This window comes from Wickerhamomyces ciferrii, contig 00193, assembly GCF_000313485.1.
Source record: "Wickerhamomyces ciferrii WGS project CAIF00000000 data, strain NRRL Y-1031 F-60-10, contig 00193, whole genome shotgun sequence".
In the NCBI taxonomy this organism is placed as follows: Eukaryota; Fungi; Ascomycota; class Saccharomycetes; order Phaffomycetales; family Wickerhamomycetaceae; genus Hansenula; species Hansenula ciferrii.
Genome location: NW_011887547.1, coordinates 24,552 through 44,934, shown reverse-complemented (window position 1 = coordinate 44,934; position 20,383 = coordinate 24,552). Strand labels below are relative to the sequence as shown.

Genomic DNA, 20,383 nt, shown 5'->3' with positions numbered 1-20,383 from the left:
ACAGTGCCATGCATTTCTATATTTGGATCGTCTTTACTTCTTTGTTCATGATGCCCAGCAGCTTCTTTACGCTCCAACGATGCTGTGTTCTGTGGGAAATCACAATCATCATTTGATTATGTCCGTGCTGGCAGAATAAAAATTAAAATTGAGCGTGTTTTATTAACTTCACAAGCAGATATGCTCATCAAGGTGATGCTGTGAACGATACTAATTGTTATCACTGCGGGTTGACCGTTGTCTAATATTGCCAGTAGCAAATTGTAATAGTCATTGCTACCATAGGTCTATATGAGGCCATAAACATTACCCAAAATATTAATCAGATTGAGTTTATCGTAGATTTTCGAGAGCTCAAAGTATCCAACATTACACTGAACAGTGAAGACAAAACCTCAACAGAACAACGTACCCAATTTCGCACCATTCTAGACAGCTTAAAAGTTAAGCTTACACACAGGCTCCTTCTAGCGCTCTAGCAAACTTCCCAGTGCTCCTTCTACGCTCCTTTCTGGTTCCTTTGAGCTCCTTTGCAGAACGACGCGCCGAAACTTTTTTTTTCGTGTTGCAGAAATTTCGACTCCTTTGGGAAAATTGGCGGAAGGGGACACACAACGGGCCTTGAAAAATGGCTGGAGCGTGGAAACCATTAATTTATACTTTCAAGATCCATACTTTATATAACAGAGGTATCCCCATCTCTCGAGATTATGGTTCTTGATACCACTATTTCTTGAACTCTTGATTGACATTCATTTCAACTATCATATTAGCTTTCCATTCATTTGTGCTAAGTTGTGATTCCTCATTGTTTTTTCAATTCGCACATTATTCCCAGCATTTGTTTCACATTCTCATCAGGTACATATCGAAAAAGTATCAGGTACAGATATATTTCAATCTTCATCGCGTCACAGAAAAGTTTCATATAAACAAATAAACAAATCCTCATTTTTTTTGTTTCCAAATACTTCACATTCATTACAAAATTTGGTATTCATTCATTTCAATACATTAATCACAAAGTGTTATTCATTCATTCCATTCTAATCACAGACATTTGTTCATTTCATTCCTTACACTTTACACTATAATTACCAATCCACTTTTTGTCCACATAAATACCATTCATTTCAACCAAATTGTTTTACAAAATAAAGATTTCACACTTTCATTTCATTCTATAATATAAACATTAATTAACAATTTCACACAAAATGTCAGATAAAGAAGCTCTATATCAATTCAACAAGAAACCAGTCAATTCTGAAATGGTTCAATACTTAGTTGACACAACATACTCTGTCATCAAAATCAAACCTTCAGCTTCAAATTCATATCCATCACCTCCAAGTTCACCAAATGGTCAAGATCCAGTTTCTTTATTTGAATTCATTCGTCGTCTTATAAAACATTCAAATGTTCAAACTCCAACTTTAATGTCAACTTTAGTTTATTTAACAAGACTACGAGCAGTCTTACCATCAAATGTCTATGGTATCGAAACTACTCGTCATAGAATCTTTTTGGGTTGTTTAATTCTTGCTGCCAAATCTTTGAATGACTCTTCACCAATAAATAAACATTGGACTGCATATACTGATGGATTATTATCAATTCAAGAAGTTAATACTATTGAACGTGAATTATTAGATTATTTGAATTGGGATTTAACAATCACTCAACAAGATTTATACAATTCTTTATCATTCTTTTTAATTCCAATTAAAGCTAAATTAAAGAAAATTGCTGAAAATGATTTAATAACAAGACAAAAACATTACATCACTTCAACTCCATCATCAACAAGATTAGCTTCAATGGTAGCACCAAGAGCCAAACCAGTTTCAAACTCTTCAAGTGCAAGCTCTGTCCCAAGTTTATTATCAAATTCTTCATCAAGATCAACTTTATCAAGTATTGGAACTCAACAATCTTCAAACTCTATTAATAACATGTTGAACCAATCACAACCTGTTATACTAGAACAACCAGAATATAATTATCAAACAAAACCATTAAGACAACTTACACCTTCAAAATCTTCAAATGGTGGCTATAGACCATTGAGATTAAGATCTTCAAATGATAATAATCAACAAATCTACTCAAATAATATGAATAATTCACAATCTTCAAATTTAAATTATGAAAAATCAAAAAATATGATGTTAGCTGCTGCAGGAAAGATTACAAGAGCTTTCTAACTAACTTAATTTGTTATTCTTTTTCAAGGAAAAGAATATTTACAAATGCATTTTTATGATTTTTTACGAATTTAATGATTTTACAAGATATTTATTTGGGTTATTTTTATTTTTTCTTATGGTCTTTTTTTAATTTGGTTTTCATTTCAATTTTTGGTTTTATTAAGTAATTTTTTACACGGATGTTGTTCAACTATATATAAATAAATATAAATAATAATATTAATACAGATTTAAATATAAAAACTTGTAGTAATAGATCTTTAAATATTAATTACAGAATAGAATACAAACACTGGTATGTTCATGACACTAGAATTAACAATATTTTATTTTACTATATTTAAAAACAGAGAAAGGGGTAAAAGAAATTATCAAAACATCTATGAGTATAAGTCATCTTCATCTTCAGCAGAGCCAAAGTTAGCAGCACCTGCATTTGGGTTTGCTGGTGGAATGGTTTGACCATCACCAGTTGAATCACCAAATTTGAAGTTTGTGTATTGACCTCTTGAAGCTTGTATTTGTTGAGCATAAGCTTCATAACGACGTAATTCAGCATCACTAACTGAACGTTTAGCAGTCTTCATAGCTTCTTCGAAATGTTCTCTGGTGATATATGGAACTAAATCTTCTTCTTCTTCTTCAGCTTCTTCCTTCATTTCAACATCTTCACCACCTTCAGTCTTAACTTTAGCAGCTTCTTTTTCAGCAATTGAACGTTTGTGAGCTTCAATGGAATCTTTAATAGCAAATTTAGCTGATCTTTGAACAATGTATGATAAATCAGCACCTGAGAAACCATGTGTAGTTTTAGCAATTTGTGATAAATCTAAACCTGGTTCTAATGGTGTATTTCTTAATTGAGCATTTAAGATTGATAAACGAGCTGGTTCATCTGGTAATGGAACGTAAATCAATTGATCTAAACGACCAGGTCTTAAAATAGCTGGATCAATTTGATCAGGTCTGTTAGTAGCACCAACAACGAAGACATTCTTTTTGGCATTCATACCATCCATTTCAGTCAACAATTGATTAACAACACGATCTGAAGCACCACCAGCATCACCCATTGAGTTACCTCTAGCTTTAGCAATAGAATCTAATTCATCCAAGAAAACAACTGTTGGGGCAGCAGCTCTAGCTTTATCGAAAATATCACGAATGTTTGATTCAGATTCACCAAAGTACATACTTAATAATTCTGGACCTTTAACAGAGATAAAATTGGCTGAAACTTCAGTGGCAACAGCTTTAGCTAATAAAGTTTTACCAGTACCTGGTGGACCAAAGAATAACACACCTTTTGATGGAGCCAAACCGAATTTGGTATATTGATCTGGGTGTAAGACTGGGTATTCAACAGTTTCTTTCAATTCATCTTTAACGTGGTCTAAACCACCAATATCATCCCAAGTAACATTAACATTTTCAACAACAGTTTCACGTAATGCAGATGGGTTAGAGTTACCAAGAGCAAATCTGAAATTGTCCATTGTAACACCTAATGAGTCTAAGATTTCAGCATCAATTTCTTCTTCATCTAAATCAATTAAATCCATCTTTTCACGAATTTGTTGCATAGCGGCTTCTGAACATAATGAAGCAACATCAGCACCAACGTAACCGTGTGTTTCAGCAGCAATGGTTTCTAAATCAACACCTTCTGCTAATTTCATGTTTTTAGTATGGATTCTCAAAACTTCTAATCTACCAGTGGCATCTGGAATACCAATATCAACTTCACGATCAAATCTACCGAATCTTCTTAAGGCAGGATCAATAGAGTTTGGACGATTGGTAGCGGCGATAACAACAACGTTTGATCTAGCTTTCATACCATCCATTAAAGTTAATAATTGTGAAACAACTCTTCTTTCAACTTCACCATTAGTCTTGTCTCTCTTTGGAGCAATTGAATCAATTTCATCAATGAAAATAATAGCTGGGGCATTCTTTTCAGCTTCTTCAAAAGCTTTTCTCAAGTTTGATTCTGATTCACCAGCCATTTTAGACATAACTTCTGGACCGTTAATCAAGAAGAAGAAAGCACCAGTTTCATTGGCAACAGCTCTGGCCATAAGAGTTTTACCAGTACCTGGTGGACCATACATCAAAATACCTTTTGGTGGTTTGATACCAATACTCTTGAATAATTGTGGATGTCTTAATGGTAATTCAACTAATTCTCTAATTTGAGCCATTTGTTTACGACAACCACCAATATCATCATAACCAACTTCATTAATGTTGTTTTCTTCATCTTCTCTGTTGATTGGTTCACCTTCACAGTGAATGATTGTATCTTGAGCGACAATAGCTGATTCAGATGGTTCGACTTCAACAACTTTGAATTCAACTTGTCTCATACCACCACGAACAACGAAATGGTCACCTTTTCTAACAGGTCTATAAGCTTCAACAAAGTATGGTTTTAAGTAAACTTCAAATAATGAACCAGTTAAACCTTCAACGGTATCGGCAATTGGTAAGACTGAAATTCTTGAAGCATATTTAATATCTGGTAATGGGTGAACAGTAACAATATCACCTAATCTAACTCTCAAGTTATTACGAACAACACGGTTAATACGAACAGCACCATCATCAATATCATCATCTAAAAGAACAATTAAAACGGTATCTTTTCTCTTTTTACCTTTAACTAAGACGGTATCACCTCTAAATAATTGTAATTTATCCATGGTGTTTGAAGTCATTGCGATAACAGAGTTATCATCATTGACAGCATCATCAACTAATAAAGCTAGTATAGGAAGTTAGTATATGCTCCATTGAGTTCAATTGATATCATTTTTACTTCAAAATGACCTGGAAAATACATACCATTATCCTTCTTCTTCTTTCTTAAGATAGCGGTGGCGGTTTGATCTTCTTTGGATTGATCAGCTCCTGAAGCGTCTAATAAAGGTTTCTTTTCGTCAACCATTTTTAATCAATTGTAACTAATCCCTGAAGAGAGTCTTTATGAACTAATTGAATTGAATTGATAGTCAAGTTAACTTGGTTCAAATGTTGTTAGAGAAGAAGTTTGAAGAACACAAGTGTGTTGAATTTTGATTTGAATTCGGTGGCGACAGATCGCGAACATGTTTTGTGGGATTTCCGGTAGGAGCAGACGGGAAATAGACTTTTAACAGCATATCGATCTCTACAAGAATATTTTGTAATTAGATTAAAGCCAAATTATGAACCAGCTGTTTTGTATTTAGAATATGTAAGGAAATCGGATTAAATCTCACTGAAATCCTCCCTTATCACTTTTTGATCTCATTAATTCGTAGTAGCTTTTTTTTTGAAGCATCATTTGTATTTTTGTGTATTGAAGACTCACTATTATCAGCAATCAATCAGAAGTTATATTATTATAATCCAACCAAGCTTACAATTTGTCTGAACCCAACAGCAGTGGCCATTCTTAGACCTTGAGCACCAAATGGGAAATAACTGACAGTATAATAAATCACTGCAAAGATCTCAACTAAACTTGAAAGCAATGTCAAAATTGTAGATTTCATGATTGCACTAAAGTATATAGTGGCAAACACTGAACCAAAGAAAAATACAGTGAATGGTAATCTTGATGCTGAAGTTAAATGATGGAAATAAGCAACTGGTCCTTGTAATAAACCAAATGAAATAACAAACAAGATCGAACCCAATGACCATAATAAACCGAACTTTCTAGGGTTTAATGCCAATACAGGGAAAAGAAAGAATGAAATGGTGAAACAAGCAGCAGAACCTAGTAGACATGCAATAAAACCCATCAATCTTTCAAATCTTGATAATGTGAACCATTCTGGTTCCTGGTTGTTGATGTCTTGCGCATCGTTTTGTGTCAATGGTAATCTATTATAAACGTCATTAGCTGTGTTATTCAATGTCTCTGCCCAACCTGAAAACAAGGTCTTTGCACTCTCATTCACAGCACCACCTGAGCTGGTATTATGTGTAGCTGTCCATCTATCCCATTGTGATCTCAACGACCCTTCTCCAGTATCAGCCATTGTATCTCTTATTTTCACCCTTTTCAAAAGTTATCGACTGTTGTTTTTGATGGTTTTGATAAAACTCTCGCTATTGTTTTCTGAAAAATGGAAAAGCTGGCAGCTTTGCAGAAAAGTCCATAAATCCTAATACAGATGCACTTTCATTTCCTAATTGGGAAGTCGAGAATATTTCCGACTCAATTTCACGTGCTTTTTTGGACACCTCGAAAATCGATTTCTTGACAATAACAACCAGTTCATCAAAATAAAATTGAGAAGTGAGAAGGACTTGAAAGTTTCAAACGGAAGTTATAAGAAGCAAAACGCAACAAATCAATAGAAAGGCTCTTAGAAGGACCTGATAATATTCATAAAGGAATTTATAGAGCACCCATCACACAATGGCCGATGAGTTCTTGGATTTCAACAATGGGAAGATACATCTGGATGATTTCCCCTTCAACCTCAACAATAACGATGTATCATCCACAATTCCAGAAAACGAATTATTGGATTTTTCAACAAGTAATCCAAACAATAACAATATCAACAACTCAAGACCTACACATTCTATCTCTCATCTGAATCCAAATCAAATTAGTCAACAAAATTCAAGTCAAGGACATGGTTTTGATGATTCATATAATAACAATAACAATAGTTACCTTTCCCCAATAGCTTCACCATATACAAATCCAAACCAGTTATCTTCATCATTTGTCTCATCAAGAAAAAACTCAATATATGATACTTTAGAATCAGTTGCATCTCCACAACAAAGCAATTCACAACAATATTCTTTAAATGCACAATATTTCTCACCTGCCCAAAAACCAATATCATTCAATAATCAAGGGAATAGTTATAACCAAGCGCGCAACATCCCTGATATATCATCAATCAATAGTCCAGGATCATATAATGATCAATTAAGTCCATACCCTTCTTCATTTGAAACTTTTAAATCACCAAGTATACGTTCTCAAGGATTATCACCAGCCACTGGAAGTTCATTACCAAAATCACAATTAACCAAAGAAGACAAACTGAAAAGAAGACGTGAGTTTCATAATCAAGTGGAAAGAAGAAGAAGAGATTTGATTAAAGAAAGAATAAAAGAATTAGGAGTTATAGTTCCACCATCATTATTATTAGTTGATTCCGATGGTAAAGAAATCAAACCAAGTAAATCTGTTATTATCAATAAAACGGTGGAATACGTTGAACATTTACACAAAGTTATGAAGTATCAAGAAGAAAGATTGGATGATTTATTGAAAAAAATCAATGAATTTGAACAATTACCAGATCAAAACCCAGATCAAAATCCAGTTCCACAACAACAACAACATCAACAAGAAAATCTCCATAACTTTGAGGCTCAGCGATCATCTGAGCTTTCAAATAGTGACTCCTATCAAAACTCACCAGCTAATTATAACGAACATGCTCCACAATTTTCTGAAAAAGATTTGGATTTCGATGTTAATGAATTTTTGAGAGAACATAAAGGCGACGCAAACTGGGATGATTTGAACAACATATAAGTTGCTGTGCGACTTAAACAAACTTTTTCAATTCTTTATGTAACACTTTATGACGATTTGAATGATAATTTAGATTTTAATCACTATTCAAGATTGATTTTTGTAGATATTTAGTATATATTCAATATATTTATAGCACTTATACATTTTGACCGTGCAACACCGTACTTTTTTTCTTTGGGAAGTCGCGTCTAAATTTTGGAAAAAGAGTTATTGTTACACCAAAAATTCAAAATAAGGTCAAGTGATTATTAAAGAGTCAAAGACAAAAACCTTCAAAGCGCCTGGTTTAAATCACCAATGAGCAGCTCTAATATCAACCGCCGAAAGGCCAATGCCAGGTCTGCGCTGCTGAATCGAAGAAAACAAAGAGCTGGCTCAGTACCATCAGCTGTGATACCAAAACAACAACAAAACTATACGATTCCACAACATGATCCATCAAAACCTAGAGAAGAGCGTCATTTCAAAGATTTCTATAAAGACTTAGAGGAAGATGAGCAATTGCCTCTCTTGATTACTGATGAACATATATCAGGTCCAATTAGATCCACAACTTATAAAATTCAAGGTTTAAAGAACCCAGAATTCAAGCAGATACCCAAAGAAATATTACCAAATGATATAAGTAAGATTCCTAAAAACATTATAAAGCTGGGTTATAAAGAGCATTCATTGCTACATGATCGTGATACTTATATTAGAGAACACGATTATTTCGCTAAAAGGGAACAAAACAACCAGTTCTTTGAATCAATCTCTCAAAATCAAATCAATTTCAAATCTACTTATGATATGGATGAACAAGATAATTATTTCTTATCATATTTAAACTCATCAAGAATTGATAAATTCAAACCAATACTACATGAAATTTTTGAAATTGTTATAACGATACTAGAAAATGAATGGTATTATCTTGAAAAGAAGATTCCACCAAAAATACGGAAAACGTATTCATCAAATTCAGAATTAAGTTTAAAGACAAGCGCTGCTATTAATCATACAAAGTTATATGGTGCGGATGATGGTATTGGGTTTTCTCCTGCAGAAGACCAACGTTGTGCAGTGTGTAATGAATCTGAATGTGATAATTCAAATGCAATTATTTTTTGTGATGGTTGTGATATTGCAGTTCATCAAGATTGTTATGGAGTTATCTTCATTCCTGAAGGTCAATGGCTATGTCGTCGTTGTATGATTTCTAAAAAAAGGAAAACAAGATGTTTATTTTGTCCAAGTACAACAGGTGCTTTCAAACAAACTGATAATGGTCTTTGGAGTCACGTATTATGTGCATTATGGATTCCTGAACTTTATTTTGCAAGTGCAGGTCACATGGAGCCCGTCGAAGGTTTTGACGCTATACCCAAAGGTAGATGGAAGTTGAATTGTTATATATGTAAACAAAAAATGGGTGCTTGTATCCAATGTGCAAATAGAAATTGCTTCACAGCTTTCCATCCAACTTGTGCAAGAAGAGCTGGTCTCTTCATGGAAATGAAGAAAGGGGTACAAGGTGCAGTTTTGGATAAATCTACTATGCATTCATATTGCCATAAGCATTCACCACAAGGTTTTAATGAAGAAAATGACGTTAAAACTGGTATTGAAAAGACTAGATTATATTTTGAAACAATCAATCAAAATCAAGCAACAGCAACAGCAACAGTTAAGATTGATAATAATAAGAAGACCAATAATAATTTGAAAAAATGGAAAACTTCAAGAGGAACTCCAATTCCACCAAATTATTTTATCAAAATTGTAAGTTCATTCTTGACTAAATTGAAAGTTCAAGATGAAGATAATATTGCTCAACAATTGGTTAAGTATTGGTGTATGAAAAGAGAAATGAAAAGAGGTGCTCCATTAATTAGAAGAACTGATCCAACAAGTTATACAAGTGGGGATCCTGAAGAACTAACCCCAAAATTGGATTTTTGTCAAACTTTATTGAAAGATATTGATAATTTACAAGAATTATCTACTTTAATCGAGTCAAGAGAAGCTGCAAAAGTTGAACAACATAATTCATTACAGGATATGTTGGGATTAGCATATTTTCCACATAATGCATTGATTCAACAATTATTGACTAAGATTAATCAAATCGATTCTTCAAGGTTTCTATTGGATCTGGAAATTGATTGCTTTAATTTATCTCAAATAAATGAAAAAAGCTCAACTAGACATTATCAATCACTAGAAGAATTTCTTAAAGATCTTAGTGACTTGTTCTCCCAAATTGAGGAATTGAACACACCAGTTCTTTTAAAAGCTATACGTCGTATTTCGAGAGATATTGAACCTGATTTGAAATCATTAGAAAGTTTTGACCATTCAAAACTTCAATCAGAATTTATATTGAAAGGTCTTGAAATTGACGAGGCGCCTTATAAAGGCCTAACAGCCATGGAAGAGGAAGATCTTAGTGATATAGACGTTGAAATGGAAGAGTAATTAATTCTCAAAGGTCATAAGCATTTAATTTATATACATGTATTTATATAGACAATTTTTATCATGTCAAAAGGACTATTTCTCAATTAACAATACAATAATGAACGATGTTATGTACAAATGATGTAGTCATTGAATTTGGCGTTAAAGTTAAATCATTTTTGAGATGCGCTCCAGTCTTGGAATTGATTTGCTAGACGAGAAGAAACACAAACATCATTCAAAATTCCTGTACTTCTATTCTGAACAATATCTTCGATTAATTTTTCATTCTTAACCCAATTTTGCAGTTGTCTTAACTGGTTGTATTTTGAATTCTTTAATTCTTGGAAATCAGCAGCTGCATAAGGATCTATTCTTGGATCAATATCCTTACCTTGTAATTCCGCCTCTTGATGTGATTCAATTTCCCTTTCTAGTTCAACACTTTGTCCATTACAATACTCAATAGCACTTAATCTATCCTTCCAGCTCTTATACATGATACCATGTGTAAATTCTTCACAAAGTTCTTCTTTTGGTCTTTTGCCACTGTTCAACAATGAATTCAACCGTTGTTTTACAACATCATCTGTGTTTGCTCTTGATAATTGTAAAAATGATCGTAGACCCTTTGGATTCAAACACACGTCTCTTGATAATTCTGGTAAAATCGGAGCCTGGGGAAATCCATCAGCATCTTTTGCGTTCCATAAACTCATTTTGTCGTAAAGTGTGTCAAATTTCTTTTATGTGAGTATTATGTTAATCCACTTTAAAATCTAGATGAATCTTTATAGTATTTTGTTCTCTCCGGTTTTAAAAATTGTCAAAAAATCGAAAATATTAAATTTTGTGCTACGTCAAAGCTGTTCAGAAACACAATCGTATCACAACGCAACACAAACCAGCTCAAAATATTCATTAGTGATGTCTGTTGTTGAGCTTAGTCCATTGGACTTTATTTTAAAAACTGGTGATGAAAAGAAGGCGTTATTGTTGGGGATTGCCGCTTATCTCAAGAAGTTGAATGCGTTTGCCTCCGTCAAAAAGACTCCAAATCTCACTGAATACAATGTTGGTGGTGTCATCTCAATTGTGGAACAATTAGAAACTTTGGCTAAAACTTACAAGACTGCTGATGGTGAGGTTAACTCTTACTTGCAAGAAGAAGATTATTTCAAGTTTTTGGTGGAAAGTTGGTTCTGTTATGAGGATTGCAAAGTTAATAATACAGCAGCTAAACTGAAGAACTATTTCAATCAAGAATATGACCAATCAGGAACATTGGCCTCTACTATAGGGAAATTCATTTTATCTCTAGAGCCAGCAATTAACAAGATCAAGTATGAAATGTTCAAGGTCTCCCACAAGTTATTAACTCGTTATTCAGATTACATAGTTAACGGTGCTTCACAAGAATCCGAAGGAACCCAAACACCGGATATCAGCACAGAAATTACAAGTAACGAAGTAGAAGATATTCAAGGTTTATTGAGATCGTTCAAGACCATCTTCAAGCTACAAAAAATCACCAAACTTAAAGCTGCTCAAAGATCTATTGAACTTAGAAAGACTGGTAATGAATTTTACAAATCAAATTCTTCTCATGCTGCTGTTGCCAAATATTCAGAAGCATTGGCTTATGACCCTCAAAATGTTGCCCTTTTGTCAAATAGAGCTGCTATTTACCAACTTGCCAAACATCCTGACAATGCCATTGAAGACTTAAAGAGAGCTATAGAGATTGATCCATCTTATGAAGCTGCTTGGACAAGATTGGGATTTGCTTACTTAACTATTGGTGAATCACTAAAGTCAATCGAAGCATATTGTAAAGCTATCAAGTTAGCTAGTGATAATAAAAGGGTTGACACATACATCAAGAGACTTGTTCATGCCTTGGAAAATGCTGAAAACAGAGCCAAATCAAGTGGTATTTCAGCCGCTGATTATTCCCAATACACTGATCCAATCCAAGTGATTATACGCAATAATCCAGGTAGCCGTCCAGCTACAAGAGGTCCTCAGTCATTTATAAGCCCACAAGTTACAGGCCAAAGTGCTTCCAGACCAAGAAGTGGTGACACTTACACCAACAACATCAACAGTAATGGGCAAAATGGACCGCCACAATTCCGTGGGATGCCTGGGAACAGAAACAATGGTCAACAAAATCATGATGGATCCAGAACACCATCAAATCTCGTTAATACTTTAAATACCTTAGGAAACACAATTTTAAATAGTGAAGCCATTGGAGACTTCATATCAAATATGCAAATGGAAAATAACAATAATGCTAGTGGTAATAGAACCACATCTAATAACGATACAACAAATGGCCAAGCACCACCAGCACAAGATGGCTTTCAAAATTCGAATGATTCAGCGGATAGAGGTAACCGAGAGCAAAATGGACCACAGAACCGAACTCAGAATGCTACTCATACACATGGAGTTCCTCAGCACATCCAGGAAGCCATAATGGGTGCTTTACCACAAGGTTTACAAGGATCTTTAGGAAGTATGCTAAGCTCAGTCATTAATGGGGGAACAATAGTAGATCAAAGCACAGTTGTTCTGACATTGGATCAAGATGGAAATCCAGTGTTTTCAAGTGAAACTGCAAATGGTAACACTGGAAACGGTTCTACAGGTGGAAATAACACCAATAGAAACAATAATGTTGATGATGACTCTGATGATGATTTAGATCCAGCTGATTTTGATCTTGATTAAACTAACAAATGATTTGGAAGATTTTATGATGGGTATTATATAGCTCTCATGAATCATTATTTTCGATAGCGTTTATTTCAAAACAAATTTGTAGCTTTATTACGAAGAATCCCAGAACACCCATAGTTCAAGAATATTCATGAGTAAACTATACTACATATCAGTACTTTAAATGAGTAATAGAACATAAATATATATTTGGGTAACAAGGAAAGTGACAATATAATGAAATTTTCAAGATTCAGCACTTAAAACCCAAATTTTGATTTCAATAATGACTTCATTAAATCATTTTTAGCCTCACCAACAGTCTCATTCATATTCTGAGAGGCATTATTAGCGTAGTCATTGAAAGTTTCACCAGCGCTTTCAAACCCATTTTGGAAAGTTCTGACAAATGACCTTGAAGGATCATAACCACCTTGTGTTCTCTTTCTAACAGGTTTATCATATGAGTAATCTTCACCCGACAGTTGATCAGTACTGCTATTTTGAGATCCTCTAGCTGGTGCCAGTGTCAAATTACCACCCGCAATACTAGATTCTGGGTTTTTAGGTGCAGGTCTTCTGTCACCTCCTATAAGTACATCAAGTTCATCATAGTTCACCAAAGTTGTGCCTTTAGCCCATTGTAATGCACCAACTTGTGGACGATATGGAATTCTTAATTTTTCATTATAGAGTTTATCAGAAGGTAATTGAGCAGCTGTTATACCAGATCCTGCAATATTAACTAAACTTGCTTCTGAAACACCAGTACGAATTACTGCGTCACCTGAAGGTAGCACTGAGCTATATGACACAAACTTAGGATCAATAACGGCTGGGACCTGTAAAGTAGTGATTTCTCTTAATTCTGGTAAAGACAAAACTTTTATAGCACCTGTTTGGAGAACAATTTGTAATACTGATCCATATGGTTTTGAAGCATTTGCCTGTTTGATAGCAATAACTGATACACCAGCTGATGCAATTGGTATATTGAACAATTTATGTGTTTGTCTAGATTTTGCTGGTTGTACAATTCTAATATCTGAAGTTGATGTTACCGCAAGAGACCCATGTACTATTAGACCATTGGCCAATTGGTGAAACTGGTCAAATGTTGCAAAGGCTGGAGTACCATTATCTGATTTATAAGGCGAGATGTGTGTAATTGGATAATTGTTAGATTGAATAATATCAGCAGCTTGTGCTGAAAATCTACCAGATGATTCAGGTAATATTTTGTAAGTAATTAGTTCACCTTTCTCGGTACCAGCAAACAGCAATATACTTGAATAACCATCATCACCAAAAACCATGATCGAGAACTCCAATGAGGTTATTCTTGAACTCCCTGATTGAGAGTATTGACGTATATCTCCTTCAAAGATAACTGCAGGTCCTCTTCTGTCAATTATGATTAAATCACCGGATTCATATGCCATAGCGACAAACCCAATATTACTGTTTTTCAAAGCTGTGACTTTACCTCTTTTAGCATGAACAGCAACAACCGGCAAAAAGCCTTCCTTTATATTTGGAGTTCTATGAGAAAGATTGATGATGAGTTTGTTTTCATCAGCTAATGACATTCTTTGCATCCCTTGCTCCAAACTTCCAATTTTTGGATTATATTTCTTATTAATGTCAAATTTATATAATACAACATCACCTCCAATAGTTGCAACCGCCAATTCAGCAGTTTCACCAGCAAACGATATAGCATCAATAGCAACATCTGTAATAGTATTCAAGGAAGCAGCAACATCAACTTCCATAACTGAAGAATCATCAAGTTCAGCATGGGATGCATCCCAAATCCTTACGGAACCGTTAACATGACCAGTAGCCAATGCAGATCTAACTTCATTTGCCCTTAATGCTTTTTTCACTGGATAACCACCCTTTAAAATGTTATCTTTCTTAGTAGATTTACCAATCATTCCAAGCCACTGCTTTCTAGGAACCGGAGAAGCGATAGTAACAGTTGTTTGAGGATGAACCCAGGCAATGCTTTGCGGAAATAGCGATGATTTGTAGTTCAAAATGCCTTGAGGATATGCCAATGTTTCTATTTCCCCTGACTCTAGTAAGACCATGATGAAATTTGGGTTATGATTGCCTTGGAAATATGGTGAAGTTTGAGCTAAAGATATGAAATCTATCACAGAGGACGAATTTTGAATTGGCAAAAACCTTTGTTGTTTTGGCTCAGCATAATAGCTTCCCATTTTTTCATATGATGTTATTGAGTACTTTGGCGCAACACCATAGTTTATGACGCTTAAGTTGTGAATACCATCATGAGCAGGACCATCACCCCCAGCAATCAACAAAGCAGTTGAATCTGGATTTTCATCACATAACCAGGCAACTTTCAAAAATTCAGTATTTACAGAGCCTTCACGATGAACATTAGCCCCTTGTGGTACGTTGACATCTATATCAATTAATGATCTTGCATGTAGCTGTTCACTGGTCAAAGCATCCCAGAAAACCAACGACCCATCTTCATGTGTTGTTAAAATATTTAAAGAGTTTGGATGGTATAATGCTTGTAGAACCTTTGGATACCTAATAGTAGAAGTTACCAGGTTGTTACCACCTGGAGCACCTTTTGGAACTTCGTACCTAAAGCTTAAACGAACTTCAGCGGATGCAATGGAGTAGATAATTGCACAATGTGAATAACCAACTAATATAGTACCAATATCTCTTGGATTCCATTGAATTGAAATCACAGGCGACAGTTTTTCCTTTGGTAGAACCTGTTTTTGCAAATTATCAATTTTGAAGGGCGTAATATTACCTCTATCTATGTCATATGCGACTATTGAACCATTTTGTAGACCGATCAATAGCCAATCCAGTGAGGGATCTGTTTCAAAGGCAGTGACTTTACCTGGCGGCGAGAATGAAGATAATAGCTTTTTGGAATATATTGAGAAAACAAGCACAGTACCCCTGTCATCAAGTGCAACAAGATATATACCTTTGACAAATCTCAATGTAGTTATTGATACTGAATTGTTTAATAGAAAGACCACTTCAACTTGTTGTTGACCATAAACATGAATTTCACCACGATCCGTAGAAATCGCTAAAAGACTCTGAACAGGATCGAGTGCAACACCAACAGGCTTACCAGACATACCATATCTACTCAGCTATTGTTTAAAGTAGTTAGTCACTGTCAATAATGAAACGATAGTGTTATTTTAGCACTCACATCATCTAAAGCAAACGCTTTGGAATTCAAACCAGAAGAAAGATCATTCGTTCCAACGGTTTTGATAGCGTTTGTAACGTTCTTTAATCTTCTGCTTTTAAACATGTTCTGCTATTTATAGATCAGAATCACCTAGTTGATATATCCTAGCAGAGCTTGAACAATAGTTGTTTTGTTGTTCACTAGGAAGTGCTGAAATGTGCCAATTCTTTTTTTAACGATCAGGCTTCCTATGTTTTTGTTTAAGGGGCCACATTAATAACACTACGAAACGTAAACACGAATTGAAGCTTGTAAAATTAATATCTAAACGCTTTAATTGAAACTCGAAAACCAAAAATCTTGACACTGGATTACCAATGACTTCTATATATAGTGTACATATTATGAAAACACAAACAAACAAAATAAAACCATTTTTTTTTTAATAAATCGTCCATCATCTCATTTAACTCATTTTGGTACTAATCCTGAAGCATCTGAAACATATGAGAAACCACGGAATTGTGCTTGAGTAGAACTATCTAAAACAGAGTTAACTGGTGTCAACCTTGGAACTTCAGTTGTAAAATCTTTATCAAAAAATGAAACATCATCTTCAGCTTTAACTTCTGGGACGTAAGGTGGTGGAACCCTTAAATGTAAAATATCATCAAAATTGATGTTACGGAAGTAAGCATGCTCTTTAATTTCTTGAGCTTCTGTTGGACCAGAACCTAAACGTTTAACGGGATCCTTATTTAACAATGACTCTAACAAACCAACAGCCTCACTAGCCATTTGGATTGGGAATAATGGTTCATCTGTCAAAATGGCATTGAAAACTTCATCTTCATCTTCACCTCTGAATGGTGATTTACCTAACAGCATCTGATACAGTAAGACACCAAAAGCCCACCAATCAACTGCTCTAGTGTAGTGTTGTTCTCTTAGAATTTCTGGTGCCATAAATTCTGGAGTACCACAAAATGTGTTGGTAGTTTTACCATATCCCATATCATGTTTACATAAACCATAATCTGCAATCTTGATATGACCATCTGTACTCAACATAATGTTATCTAATTTCAAATCACGATAAATAATGTCATATTTGTGCAAATGTTCTAAAGCCAATAAGACCTCCGCAGCATAAAATTTAGCTCTTCTTTGTGAAAATGTAGCTTGTTGAACATGCCACATTAAATCACCACCTGGAACGTATTCCATAACAAAATATATACGATTGGCAGTTTGGAAACAACAATGTAAATTGATCAAAAATGGGTGTTGTTCTTGATTTGCAACCAAAAAAACTTCCTTTTCAGCATTCATTGATGCAATTTCCCCATTTTCAATAATCATATCTTTCTTCAAAACTTTAACAGCACATAAATTCTTATTACGATAAGATCTGGCGAGCATAACTTTACCAAAATTACCCCTACCCAAAACTGCAAGGAAATTAAAATCATCAAGACCCACTTTTTGACGATGACGTTTATCTTTCTGAGACAGTGACTGACTTTTGTCAGTTCTAGGTGTACTGTCATGTGTATCAACTGTTGCAAGACCGTCATGACTTCTATCAGATTCCAGAGATTGTCTTGGATCTAACTTAGCTGAAATCTGTGAATGCAACGATTGTCTATTTGAATGATCAGCAACATCTTTTCTATTATAAAGATCTTGTTGTTGACGCAAGCTTTGTTCTTCTTGAATTTGACGTCTTCTCTCTTCTAACTGTTGTTGTTGTTCAATGTATAGCTGTTGCTCTTGATAATATCTTTGTTCTTCAACTTGTCTTCTTTGTTCTTCATGAGCTTCAGCTTCTTTTTGAAGTTGCAGGTTTAGTTGATGTTGTTGTTGCAGTTGTTGTTGAATCTTCTGATCTTCTTCATCAGCTAAAGATGCTTGTTCTTGAGCAGAAGGCTGTCTGCTATAATGACCATCAGCAGGTGGAGGTGGACGTCTTTGACGTTGTGGTGATAGCACTGCTTGCTCTTGCTTTTGATTCAGTGATTGTGTTGGTAGTTCATTATCGATATCATATTCAGGTGTAACTTGTGAACTGACACTTGGTGGTAATGATGGTAATTTAACTTTTCCTTCTTGTGGTGGTTGAATGTATGATGGTTGTACTGATGTCGGGGTTGGTCTCTCATTCAGAGTGTGAACAGTAGTTGATGTAGTTGAGCGAGCACTTGAAAGACTTGCAGTTGGTTGCTTCTTTCTAATACCCTCTGTAGATTTGATGGTACTTAAAATTTTATTAGCAGTTTCCATAGACATACCACAAAAGTCTGGAACTAAATGAGAGCATGATGTATGGCACATGATATCACATTCACAACATTTAAGAACATTTTTTCTACCCCATGGCAAAAGATTACCACAATGACAACACCAGTTGGTACCACGATTGGAAACATGTTCAAATCTATGTGGAATACGATGATTCAACTTCAGTTCATCTGGATCAATATCCGTGCTTGATTTGGATATACATTTGGTAATGACTTTTTGATAACATTTCTTGTGACATAAAAATTTACAATCTTGACATTGATAACCATTATAAGGCAAAAATTCAGCACACAAAGCACAGCGCATAATAGAATAAAATTGTTTTTGAACAAATTGATGACCATGTTGTTCATAAACTTCTTCATCCCTCTTTCTAATAGCACCATGACGATGTAAACCACCCAGTAATGTTTTTTTGTTTGGAGTTGTTGATTTGCTAAAACCTATTGTTAACAGAATTTGCCCAGATGGTTCAAGAATATACCAAGAGCTACTTCTAATTGGTTCTTTTGAATCCCCATTACTAGTGTTTTCTCTCTCATTCAAAGTGAAATTATCATTATTTACATTTGGATTTTGTATTTTTCTGCCGTTTTGAATTCTTGCAGCACTAACCCAACCTACTCCAGATTGGCCAACCTTCTTTTTACGAATTTCTTCTGCAATATCAGACACTAAGAACCAAGCCATGGCGACTGGTACATGTTGGTTACCTATTTTATCATAAACAGTTATTTCAACTTCATTACCCTTGTCCACATGTATATTGAATTCTTCACTCCATCTGTCGTTACGACTTCCTTTAGTTTTGGCTTTTTCATCATCATCAACTTTGATTGAAATATATGATTCGGTCTTTCTTGAAAACATTGGTGATGCAATGTGGTCAACATCTCTAATAGAGCTAATTCCAATAGTTAAAGTACCACCTAAAGGTTTTCTTCTAAATTTCACATTATTCATAGGGTCAGTTTCTTCATTCAGTTGATCCAAATTCACATGTATATCTTCATAACGTTTCAACGATTTTTTCAATAATTGAATTTTGTGATTACTTTGAACTCTTCCATCTTCTGCAACAGAACTAATTCTGCGATCACCATCAAGTTGATAAATTTTTGATAATTTTTCATTAGCTTCATAATATTTTTGTTCAACTTTTAGTTTTGTGTTAAGTTGATTGATCATATACTGGATACGTTGACCTAAAGATGGACAATCATATTTAATTAAATCTAAACGTGAATAATTACCAGCATCTGTAGTTTTCTTCACCCCATTATTACCACTTTGATCATTCAGGGTTTGTTCATCTGACGTATTTTGACCAATAGAATGTTCAGAATGTTCATCCTGGAATTTCAATTGATTTAAAGTTTCATTCAAATAATCAATGTTTTGTTGAGCTTCTTGAATATTGGTATTACATTTTTGAATCACAGCCGCATTAGATGTCTTTTTCTTCAAATTTGAGGCACCAGTGATGATGTTTCTTTCTCTAAGAATCTTCTTCTTGATCTCTTCAGCAACAGAGTCTGACATTGTTTTATTGAGTTCCAGATCAAATTTACTGTGTTGCTTCTGTTAAATAATATATTGTAGAAAAAAAAGTAGTACGAAAACGAATTTGACAGCGTTCGCTCTGATTTGAAACACGATATAACAAAATGAATGTGAAAATCTTACTTGAAAGTTGAATGTGAGTGTTTTCTGAATTGAATTCTGTACTCTGATATTCAATAACTCCAATGTGATTCACCAATTATCTCACTCTTATTTCAAAATCTTTTGTTGAGTTTTGATTCAGGAATACCAATAAAAAGTTCCTTTTTGGTGGAAGGAGATCTCAATTTGTAGGGTCAAAAAGAAATGAAATTGTAAGCAAAGTGTCTTCAGGCTCTCCTCTACCAAACCGATGCACTGATCTTC

The 20,383-nt window shown here is 34.4% G+C and overlaps 9 protein-coding genes across 9 annotated transcripts; 4 read left to right on the top strand and 5 right to left on the bottom strand.

Annotated features, from left to right (window-relative positions):
* Positions 1 to 1,217: 1,217 nt before the first annotated feature.
* On the top strand, positions 1,218 to 2,207 carry PCL2 (cyclin PCL2; the record flags this gene model as incomplete). The annotated part of the gene is made up of 1 exon (XM_011274502.1): positions 1,218 to 2,207. One exon carries the CDS (start codon positions 1,218 to 1,220, stop codon positions 2,205 to 2,207), a length of 990 nt encoding a protein of 329 aa, XP_011272804.1.
* Positions 2,208 to 2,590: 383 nt separating this feature from the next.
* On the bottom strand, positions 2,591 to 5,160 carry CDC48 (AAA family ATPase CDC48; the record flags this gene model as incomplete). Its single annotated transcript, XM_011274501.1, has 2 exons — positions 2,591 to 4,977; positions 5,058 to 5,160. The coding sequence occupies 2 exons, from the start codon at positions 5,158 to 5,160 to the stop codon at positions 2,591 to 2,593; spliced, it is 2,490 nt and encodes an 829-aa protein (XP_011272803.1).
* A 436-nt stretch (positions 5,161 to 5,596) lies between these two features.
* Positions 5,597 to 6,241, bottom strand: SFT2 (Sft2p; the record flags this gene model as incomplete). The annotated part of the gene is made up of 1 exon (XM_011274500.1): positions 5,597 to 6,241. One exon carries the CDS (start codon positions 6,239 to 6,241, stop codon positions 5,597 to 5,599), a length of 645 nt encoding a protein of 214 aa, XP_011272802.1.
* Positions 6,242 to 6,624: 383 nt separating this feature from the next.
* RTG3 (Rtg3p) lies at positions 6,625 to 7,770 on the top strand (the record flags this gene model as incomplete). Its single annotated transcript, XM_011274499.1, has 1 exon — positions 6,625 to 7,770. One exon carries the CDS (start codon positions 6,625 to 6,627, stop codon positions 7,768 to 7,770), a length of 1,146 nt encoding a protein of 381 aa, XP_011272801.1.
* Positions 7,771 to 8,070: 300 nt separating this feature from the next.
* NTO1 (Nto1p) lies at positions 8,071 to 10,233 on the top strand (the record flags this gene model as incomplete). The annotated part of the gene is made up of 1 exon (XM_011274498.1): positions 8,071 to 10,233. One exon carries the CDS (start codon positions 8,071 to 8,073, stop codon positions 10,231 to 10,233), a length of 2,163 nt encoding a protein of 720 aa, XP_011272800.1.
* Positions 10,234 to 10,388: 155 nt separating this feature from the next.
* MIX23 (Mix23p) lies at positions 10,389 to 10,934 on the bottom strand (the record flags this gene model as incomplete). Its single annotated transcript, XM_011274497.1, has 1 exon — positions 10,389 to 10,934. The coding sequence occupies one exon, from the start codon at positions 10,932 to 10,934 to the stop codon at positions 10,389 to 10,391; it is 546 nt and encodes a 181-aa protein (XP_011272799.1).
* Positions 10,935 to 11,142: 208 nt separating this feature from the next.
* Positions 11,143 to 12,954, top strand: BN7_4928 (tetratricopeptide repeat protein; the record flags this gene model as incomplete). The annotated part of the gene is made up of 1 exon (XM_011274496.1): positions 11,143 to 12,954. The coding sequence occupies one exon, from the start codon at positions 11,143 to 11,145 to the stop codon at positions 12,952 to 12,954; it is 1,812 nt and encodes a 603-aa protein (XP_011272798.1).
* A 248-nt stretch (positions 12,955 to 13,202) lies between these two features.
* On the bottom strand, positions 13,203 to 16,273 carry SRO77 (putative Rab GTPase-binding protein SRO77; the record flags this gene model as incomplete). Its single annotated transcript, XM_011274495.1, has 2 exons — positions 13,203 to 16,101; positions 16,185 to 16,273. The coding sequence occupies 2 exons, from the start codon at positions 16,271 to 16,273 to the stop codon at positions 13,203 to 13,205; spliced, it is 2,988 nt and encodes a 995-aa protein (XP_011272797.1).
* A 348-nt stretch (positions 16,274 to 16,621) lies between these two features.
* Positions 16,622 to 19,996, bottom strand: PKC1 (protein kinase C; the record flags this gene model as incomplete). The annotated part of the gene is made up of 1 exon (XM_011274494.1): positions 16,622 to 19,996. The coding sequence occupies one exon, from the start codon at positions 19,994 to 19,996 to the stop codon at positions 16,622 to 16,624; it is 3,375 nt and encodes a 1,124-aa protein (XP_011272796.1).
* Positions 19,997 to 20,383: the final 387 nt, after the last annotated feature.